This window comes from Rana temporaria, chromosome 10 (genome assembly GCF_905171775.1).
Source record: "Rana temporaria chromosome 10, aRanTem1.1, whole genome shotgun sequence".
NCBI lineage: Eukaryota > Metazoa > Chordata > Amphibia > Anura > Ranidae > Rana > Rana temporaria.
Genome location: NC_053498.1, coordinates 119,492,083 through 119,501,816, shown reverse-complemented (window position 1 = coordinate 119,501,816; position 9,734 = coordinate 119,492,083). Strand labels below are relative to the sequence as shown.

Genomic DNA, 9,734 nt, shown 5'->3' with positions numbered 1-9,734 from the left:
CCCCTGGGACAGGACCCAGGTCCCCAAACACTTTTTAGGACAATAACTTGCATATTAGCCTTTAAAATTAACACTTTAGATTTCAAATGTTCGAGTCCCATAGACTTTAACGGGGTTCTAAAGTTCACACGAACATTTGGTGTGTTCGCAAGTTCTGATGCGAACCGAACAGGGGGGTGTTCGGCTCATCCTTACTAGTGACATAGGACATATTGCTTGGAAGAGCACAAAGATTTGACCTTATGCCCCAAAAGAGCTGACAACCCAATGTTCCTACTACTCTCATCAGTAGACTGGTGCCATTTGGGTGGAATGGTGGGATTCTATGCACTATAAAACTTGTTTTTCAATTGTAATGATTACAAGGAGACTGTGCAAGATTCAATTTATATGCTGGAGGTTCTGTGCTAAAGTTTTTACAGGGTGCTAAATATCCCAAGGCTGGTCCTGTTCATCTTGACGTTTTTATTTGTCTTAGCTGTCAAATACCACAATATTGACATAAGAAGTGTGATATTGGCATTGAACTGAGACCTATATATGTCACAGATATATAAAGGGTGACAATCATTTGAAGGAGTAGGATACCGACACAGCGAAGATCCAGAGTAGAAAATGTCTGAGACCATTCACAAGCATTATCACGATGATGATTTTGATGCCAAGGAGCTTGTTAATACTCATTTTTCCCATGGAAAGATCAGTATAATTGAAGAAAGCATGGGCTTTCCTACAAGGATCATCCATGAGTTGGCTTCTACAGGTAATGTAATGATCATCCATGAGTTGGCTTCTACAGGTAATGTAATGATCATCCATGAGTTGGCTTCTACAGGTAATGTAATGATCATCCATGAGTTGGCTTCTACAGGTAATGTAATGATCATCCATGAGTTGGCTTCTACAGGTAATGTAATGATCATCCATGAGTTGGCTTCTACAGGTAATGTAATGATCATCCATGAGTTGGCTTCTACAGGTCATGTAATGATCATCGATGAGTTGGCTTCTATAGGTCATGTAATGATCATCCATGAGATGGCTTCTACAAGTAATGTAATGATCATCCATAAGATGGCTTCTACAGGTAATGTAATGATCATCCATGAGATGGTTTCTACATGTAATGTAATAATCATCCATGAGTTGGCTTCTACAGGTCATGTAATGATCATCCATAAGATGGCTTCTACAGGTCATGTAATGATCATCCATGAGTTGGCTTCTACAGGTAATGTAATGATCATCCATGAGATGGCTTTTACAGGGCATGTAATGATCATCCATGAGATGGCTTCTACAGGTGATGTAATGATCATCCATGAGATGGCTTCTACAGGTCATGTAATGATCATCCATGAGATGGCTTCTACAGGTCATGTAATGATCATCCATGAGATGGCTTCTACAGGTAATGTAATGATCATCCATGAGATGGCTTCTACAGGGCATGTAATGATCATCCATGAGATGGCTTCTACAGGGCATGTAATGATCATCCATGAGATGGCTTCTATAGGGCATGTAATGATCATCCATGAGTTGGCTTTTACAGGTCATGTAATGATCATCCATGAGATGGCTTCTACAGGTGATGTAATGATCATCCATGAGATGGCTTTTACAGGTCATGTAATGATCATCCATGAGATGGCTTCTACAGGTCATGTAATGATCATCCATGAGATGGCTTCCACAGATAATGTAATGTATAGACTACTGGTGCACATAAGCTCAGCTAAGGAGGCACAGTGGCCAAATGGTCATCACTGAGGGTTGCCAACCAGAAAGCCTGTAAAATGAGCTGCGAATTACTGAAAACAAAATAAAGAATTTGCTCTTCTAAACACCTTTTTTCTTATTTCTTTCTGTTGGCTCTCTGCATCTCTGGTGGTTCCTCTTCCATACTTGACTGTTGTAGAAGAGTCATTAGAAATGTAGTGGAAGGAGACCAGCCAACAGAGGAATAGACCTGGCTATATTTAGATGTCTTATAGACTTTAAATAATTATTCTAAATTATAGAACATTGCATGCCTTCTCTATAGTCATATATGTGAAAAATGAATCAACCTAAGGGAAATAAATCTGCATAAATCAGTGATAGAGTAGTCCTTTGGTGTCCTGGTGGATCATCCACATGGTAAGTGCTCTTTACTGTAAAGGCTCAAAAAATAGTCTTTCACATGAGCTGATTCTTATTATTGAACTGATTAAAAAAAGACCTAAGTGTGCTTCTAAACATACCAAATTTTCTAATGTTTGTAAGAAACAATACTGTAACATGTTGACCCAGAGAGTATCCAACTGCTAATAAGACTGGGCCATGCTTTATCAGGGCTTTTTTGCCTTCCTCTGTATTAACTGCATATACTAGCACACAAGAACTGCAACAAACCAATTGGCTACTTTTGCTGCTTCTCCCTTCCCTTGTAGTCTGATCTCTGCTATACTTGGGCTGAAAAAGGCTGATACCAAGTCAAAATAGTGTATTTACAAGGCTTGCATTATATAAACACATTTAATGGTTTAATGGTGTGTGTGTGTGTGTATATATAGGGGGCTGCTGCGAATTGAGAAGCGGGGGGGGGGGGGTAGCCATCCTGGGCCCTTTAGTAAAAAGAATAAAAAAAAAATCTTTATAAAAAAAAGGGGGGTTGCCATCCGGGACCCTGGGGACCTCTGGGCCCTTTAATAAAAAATGTATATATATATAAAAAAAACTAACAAAATTACAAAAAAAGGGGGGTTGCCTCCGGGCCCCTGGGGACCTTTGGGTCCTTTAATAAAAAAAAAATTAATAAACCTCAGGGCCCTTTAATAAAAAATATATATTTTTTTTTATAAAAAATAAATAAAAAAAGGGGGGTTGCGATGCCGGGCCCTGGGGACCTCCGGACCCCTGCAGACCTCTGAGCCCTTTAATAAAAAAATAAAATAAAAAAAATACATAAAAAAATAAACATTTATACAAATAAATAAAAAAAGGGGGTTTACCACATGGGCCCCTGGGGACCTCTGGGCCCTTTAATTAAAAAAAAATATATATATATAAAAGAAAAAAAAAAATATATAAAAAAATTAATTATTTTTATAAAAAGAAGGGGGGTTGCAATCTGGGACCCTGGGGACCTCTGGGTCCTTTAATAAAATAAAGTAAAATATATATATATATATATATATATATATATATATATATATATAAAATATATTTTTTAATTAAAAAAGGGGGGGGGGGGTTGTCACCCAGGGACCTCTGGGCTGTTTAATAAAAATAAAAAAATACATATATTTAAAAAAAATATATATATATATATAAAGGGGGGTTGCCATCCGGGCCCCTGGATACAAAACTGCAATAATTACTTTTTTTAATAAATCTGCTTAGAGTTCAGCTGTAAAAAGAATGTGGCTTTATTGTTGTTTTTCCCCACAGGGCAGCTGAAAGGAGACAAGTTACTTGATATCAGTATTGGGTCCCTAATCTACCAACTCTTTTCAGTCAGCAATATTTACAAAGAGATCTATGTTGTGCAGATGAATGATGACAGCTTCACACACTTCAAGCAATGGATGGACAAGGACGACAAAGCCACTGATTGGTCACAATGTACCAAACGAGTCTGCCATCTTGAGGGTAACAGGTATGCTTTACATTAGGGCAGTGGTTCTCAACCTTCTAGTGTCGTGACCCCTTGATAAAATTTCCCAAGTTGTGGGGACCCCTAACAGTAAAATTATTTTCGTAGCATGGGTGGTCAGCACCCAAGACAAAACAAGTAATTTGCACCCCTGACCCATGGATATTTAGCGCTCCCTGAGTCCCTTCCACTCATACAGTATTAAAACCCCTTATGGTACATTTTAGGATGTAACACTCTCTTTGTTCTCATTTCTTTACCTTTTATCCCCCTCACCTATGACGAAATCTGAGGTCTCCTCCAGCCCCTCCCACTTCACATTCATCACCAGTTAGCTGACCTCTAGTATCTGCCCCCCAGCCATGCCGTGCACTGAATGGGCGGCTGTGAAGAGGCTGAGTGGGTGTCTGTGGGCTCCAGAAACAGCCCAGCTGGGTGGCCACAGGCTCCAGGGACAGCCTTGCTGGGTGGTTGCAAAAAGTCTGGGAGAGCAGTGTGGGCTTCATGAACAGCCCAGGATTTGGTGACCCCTGGCAAATCATCATTTGACCCCCGAGGGGGTCCCGACCCCCAGGTTGAGAACCACTGCATTAGGGGAACATCAGAGAAGAATATGATTTGGTCACCAAGGCCATCCATTTAATTGGGAAAGTTGTATATTTGTTCTATGCACTAAGACCCCTTTCACACTGAGGCGCTGTGCTGGCAGGGTGTACAAAAAAAAAGTCCTGCAACCTGCCTATTTGCAGCGTTTAGGAGCGGTGAATACACCGCTCCTAAAGCGCCACTTACCATTTTTTAACGCCAAAGTGCCTGAAAAACGCCCCAGTGTGAAAGGGGTCTTAGGCCTTGTACACACGATAGGTTAACCAGAGGACAACAATCTGAAGGATCGTTGTCATAGGTTAACCTATGAAGCTGACTGATGGTCCGTCGTGCATACACACCATCAGTTAAAAAAACGATCGTGTCAGAACGCGGTGACGTAAAACACAACGACGTTGGTTAGGAATCCATAGGTTAATTTTAAAGCAAGTTGGCTTTTTTTAACCTAATAGAGTGCTCTCACTCTATTGATCGTGGTGATACCTCACATGTGTAGTTTGAACACCGTTTTCATATGCAGGCGCATATGACTTACATATGCGTTCGTTCTACGCGCAAGCTCGGCAGGTAGTAAGATCATTACTAATAGCAGGAACAGTAACCATAGTGCTACAAAAATATTATTATATGATCTGTAGTAGTAGTAGGAGAAGAAGCAATATTATTATCACCTTTATGAATAGTAGTATTCACAGCAGCATAACCATTAGAAATTACAGTAATGAAACGGTATAGTGGAATTGTAATTGTAGTAATATTGCTGGCAATAGTAGTTGGATCAATTTTATTATTAGTAGAATAATTGTAGTAATAAAAAATATACATATTTCCCAGTGTAGTAGGAACATTTTTTTATTATCTTTACTTCTATTAGTAATCAACCTTTAGGACTAACGACGATAGTAGAAAATTAAAAATAACATAATATTTGTACTAATATGGATGTCATTTCTAGTTATATTGCAATTAATAGTAGTAGAAGTAATTGTAATAATAAAAAGTTGCTATATTATGTCATAGTAAAAGGAGAGGGAGAAGCAATTCTATTATCACCTCTTTACTACTAGTAGTAATTACAGAAGCAAAACCAATATTAATAATAGTGGCACTAATATGGTCTTATAGTTGTATTAGTAGTATTACTGACATTAATTGTAGAATCATTTCTAACAGTAGCACAAGTAATAGTCGAAATAAAAACAATATTATATTATCTGTATCAGCAGTAGGAGGAGAAGCAATTCTATTATCAACTTACTACTAGTAGTGATTACAGTTGAATATCCATATACAAATAGTAAAGGTGTAGTGGTATAGTATTGTTAGTAGTATTGCCAGCTTAAGTAATGGGATAATTACTAATAGTAGTGGAAGAAATCATAATTGTAAAAAATTTAATATCTATTGTAGTATCTCTGTTAGTAGTAAAACCGGCAGTTATAGTAGAAATTATTCCTATTGCTATTATCAGACACGATTTCTTGTTCCAGACAAGAATGGACGGAAAAGGAAGACCAGGTTAGAAAAGTCATTAAAGGGGTTTATAAGTGGGACAACCATGAAACCAATGGCCTGGATCCTAGAGTGGTGCCACAGGTGGATTTTGTCCTCAGTCTATGGATATTAAATGTTGTCAGTAAAACAAAGGAAGACTTCCAGAGGAACCTGGAGAGATTCACATCCAGACTGAAACTTGGAGGCCAGGTGCTGCTGTTTGTGGTGCTGAACATGACCTTCTACAAGGTGGGCAGCCATCGCTACTTTTGCCTGACTTTGGACGAGACAGAAGTACAAGAACTCGTGATTAAAGCCGGCTTCATCATTGAAAAGTCATCAGTCATTAAAGCTGTGGAGCCCAATGATATTGTTGACTACAGCCATATGGGTTTTGTCCTTGCTCGCAAAGTAAAATAAGCCTGAAAACCAAAGCCTAGAGATCCCCTCTCATGGTGAGGGGGAACCAAACTTACAATATTAAAAAATATATAATACATATTGCCATTTCCTTTTCTGTCTTTGGGAGAAAGGTACAAGCCAGAGGCGTAACTTGAATCTTCAGGGCCCCGCTGCAAGAAACTATGAAGGGCCCCCACCAGGGTTGTTGCTGGGTCTACAAAAGATCTTGGGCTAGAGCCCATAGCAGCGAATGAGATAAAGTTATACACTTGGGCGGGCATATAATACACATGTGTGTGTGTGTATGTATATATATATATATATATATATATATATATATATATATATATTGTTACATATCTGAGCGCGGATCCCCCACTTACATCAGAGTCTCCAGAGATCCCCCACTTACATCAGGGTCCCCAGAGAGCCCCCCTTACATCAGGGTCCCCAGAAAGCCTCCCTACTTACATCAGGATCCCCAGACATCCCCCCATACATCAGGGTCCCTAGAGAGCCCCCCTTACATCAGGGTCCCCAGAAAGCCCCCCTACATTAGGGTCCCCAGAGAGCCTCCCCTTACATTAGGGTCTCCAGAGAGCCCTCTTACATTAGAGTTCCAAGATAGCCCTTCTTTACATCAGTGTCCCCAGAGAACCTCCCCCCTTACATTAGTGTCCTCAGAGAGCCCCCCTTATATTGTCTCCAGAGGGCCCCTTCCTTACATTGGTGTCCCCACAGAGCCCCCCCCTTACATTATGGTCCCCAGAGGGCCCCCTCTTACATCAGTGTCCCCAGAGGGCCCCTTCCTTACATTAGTGTCCCCAAAAAGCCCCCCATTACATCAGGGTCCCCAGACAGCTGACCCCCTTCCCTTCCAGAGGTTCCCCGTGTACCTGGCTGGTGGAGGTGGGAGGCGGCGATCGGCAGCTCTATGGTGTCCACAGGCAGGGGGATCTCCCTGGGGCTAGTAGTTCTTCCCCTGAGTGTACACAGAGGAGAGGGGAGGGGCCTTTGACCTGGGCATGTATCAGCAGCAGTGCACAAGCAGAGCAACACACTGAAAGTGAAACTGATACCTACCCGGATCAGAGGCCCCTCCCCTCTCCACTGTATACACTGACACTCGGAAAGAGAGAACTACAAGCCCCAGGGAGATCCCGCCACCCACAGGCACCATAGAGCTGTCGATCGCCACCTCCCACCTTCCCCCACTGCATTCTAACTGACCAGCCAAAGGTGCAGGGGGAGATGCCGGGTCTTGGGCCCCCCCACAGTGGCAGAATGGCAGGGCCCAGTCGCAAGTGCGACTGCAGTGACCCCTACAGTTCCGCCACTGGTCCAAGCATTTATTTAATGCCAACAGAGACACGGGCAAGAAAAAATAAATAACTTTTAGGTAAAAATGTTGCTGTCCATGCCTTCCTATGCCAATGACAAGCATACTACCCCATTTCTTGTACAAGTTTCACAGGGACAGAAGGTGTGGAAATCTCTGCAATGGACAGTAGACACAGACAGTAATACAGTCCTGACATTAAAGTATGTAGCGCCCCCTTACTTTCAGTATGGGCACTACGCTAAAGTTAGTGAGGAATGGGAGAGTTAGTTTGCTCCCATTCACAATTTACTAAATTGGGACTTTCTGTCATTTTGGAAATGTCCACTGGGTCAGTCTGTGCTCCAGGGATGCTGTGTCATCCCTGGCCAGCAGTTGGCACCAGAGGGGTTCTGGCAGAGCAAGTTTTCCCCAGCAGCCAATCAGAGGAGTTTTTCCCTCGCGGGGCATGCTGGGGGAGAGTATATCTGTGACAGGTGTCGTGTGCTAGACAATCTTCCATGGACCCCACCAGCGTGGCCCACCTGGCCAAAATTGCAAGCTACACCGAACCTCATTCGGAGGTAAAAGGGGACTCAGGTGACTTACTGGATCTCCGGTTCTATTGAGAGGATCCCAGGCTGGGTGCCGTTCGATTGGGGGGTCGGCTTGAGGGGAACCCAGAGGCAGGTTGTCCAACAGGGCTTGAACGAACCAATCGGGGATCTGGTGACCGGAATGCTGACAGACAGGTATGCTTTGCTGTCATCTGGTGACCTATGCTAAAACTTACTGGGAGGATTCGCTCCAATCATCCATTTAACTCACTTAAAGTAATTGGCCTGTGGCAGAGGCCCTAGAGCCAGGTCTGTAAGAGAGATCTGTTCCTCCCAGAAATCCAAAGTGACACCTTGGCTGCCAGGCTTATGATAGGGGTCTGTCCGGGGGCACTTCACCTACTCAGAAAGAGTGGCGACGAATTACACTTTGATACTACTGAGAGCAGGACTGCTCAGTTCATATCCAGGCCTAAATACCGCAAGGTTCTCCCTTTCTTTTCATCAACCTTTTCTTCCTATTTGATGTTGATGTTGGCCGTGTTGGCCTGGAAATGAAGCATTGGAAAAACCTTTATTCACTGTCTGGACCTTCGCTCACTACTTTGTCTCTACAACTGCACCCCTGGGCCACATCAAGGTAACTTAATATGCTGATCCCAACAACAAATCAGCGGCTCCTTCGGGGGTAGCGCTACAAGTATATGTGACATAATTGTTTGTCTTTTTGTCTAATGGAATTGTTTGCATACTTTACTTTGTAGTTTTAGTATGCAGATCACACCCCTCTCTGCCCATCCTGCAGGGGGTTGGTGTCTGAAGGCACAGAGCAAACGACATGTAGGACAAAGCAGGGCTGACAAGCGGGGGGGGGGGGATAGCAACGCTAACTATCAGCCTACAGGCGCATCATGTATCAGCACAGCATCCTGTAGCTAAAATCTGAAAGCTGAGAAACGCAAACTGACCACACCAGCATGGATCTGCTTCTGTGCTTGGTGTGGTTAGAATACTACAAGACTAAGGCCCCGTACACACGATAGAATCTATCCGCAGATAAATCCCAGCAAATGGGTTTCAGCGGATAGATCCTATGGTGTGTACACGCCAGCGGATCTGTTTCCGCGGAGAAATCTCCTCTGGGATGGATTCCAGCAGATCGAATATTTGTTGTGCTGCACAACATATCCATCTGCTGGAATCCATTCCAACGGATGGATCCGCTCGTCTGTACAGACTTACCGGATCCATCCGTCCAAAGGGATTCCCCGCACGCGTCGTAATGATTTGACGCATGTGTGGAATTCCTTATATGACAGCGTCGCGCCCGTCGCCGCGTCATAATCGCGGCGACGGCGCGACACGTCATCGGCAGAGGATTTCCGCGCGGATTTCAATGGGATGGTGTGTACACTCCATCCCATCGAAATCAGCGGATTTCTTTGAGAGGATTTATCCGTGGAAACGGTCCGCTGGACCGTATCTGCGGATAAATCCTCTCGTGTGTATGGGGCCTTAGGCCCCGTACACACGATAGAATCTATCCGCAGATAAATCCCATCGAATGGGTTTCAGCGGATAGATTCTATGGTGTGTACACTCCGGCGGATATTTATCCGCGGATAAATCTCCCCTGGGATGGATTTCCAGCAGATGAATATTTGCTGACATGCTCAACAAATCCATCTGCTGAAGTCCATCCCAACGGATGGATCCG

At 43.1% G+C, this 9,734-nt stretch overlaps 2 protein-coding genes across 3 annotated transcripts; both read left to right on the top strand.

Moving 5' to 3' along the window:
• Positions 1–558: 558 nt before the first annotated feature.
• Positions 559–6,247, top strand: LOC120915524 (indolethylamine N-methyltransferase-like). Of its 2 annotated transcripts, none has more exons than XM_040326096.1 (3): positions 559–763; positions 3,436–3,643; positions 5,737–6,247. In XM_040326096.1, exons 1-3 carry the CDS (start codon positions 616–618, stop codon positions 6,158–6,160), a joined length of 780 nt encoding a protein of 259 aa, XP_040182030.1. In that variant the 5' UTR covers positions 559–615; the 3' UTR covers positions 6,161–6,247. The 2 variants fall into 2 exon arrangements, with proteins under 2 accessions (XP_040182030.1, XP_040182029.1); XM_040326095.1 differs by lacking the exon at positions 559–763 and adding an exon at positions 770–1,231.
• LOC120915526 lies at positions 1,238–2,551 on the top strand. The gene is made up of 2 exons (XM_040326099.1): positions 1,238–1,663; positions 1,700–2,551. The coding sequence occupies exons 1-2, from the start codon at positions 1,240–1,242 to the stop codon at positions 1,771–1,773; spliced, it is 498 nt and encodes a 165-aa protein (XP_040182033.1). The 5' UTR covers positions 1,238–1,239; the 3' UTR covers positions 1,774–2,551.
• Positions 6,248–9,734: the final 3,487 nt, after the last annotated feature.

Excerpts from the sequence above, each read along its gene's own strand:
- LOC120915524 (XM_040326095.1), top strand. The coding sequence starts at position 772 with ATGATCATCCATGAGTTGGCTTCTACAGGTAATGTAATGATCATCCAT. Across the intron at positions 1,232-3,435 it reads CCATGAGTTGGCTTCTACAG|GGCAGCTGAAAGGAGACAAG; the intron begins GTAATGTAATGA and ends TTTTCCCCACAG. Across the intron at positions 3,644-5,736 it reads TGCCATCTTGAGGGTAACAG|ACAAGAATGGACGGAAAAGG; the intron begins GTATGCTTTACA and ends TTCTTGTTCCAG.
- LOC120915526 (XM_040326099.1), top strand. The coding sequence starts at position 1,240 with ATGATCATCCATGAGATGGCTTTTACAGGGCATGTAATGATCATCCAT. Across the intron at positions 1,664-1,699 it reads CCATGAGATGGCTTCTACAG|ATAATGTAATGTATAGACTA; the intron begins GTCATGTAATGA and ends TGGCTTCCACAG.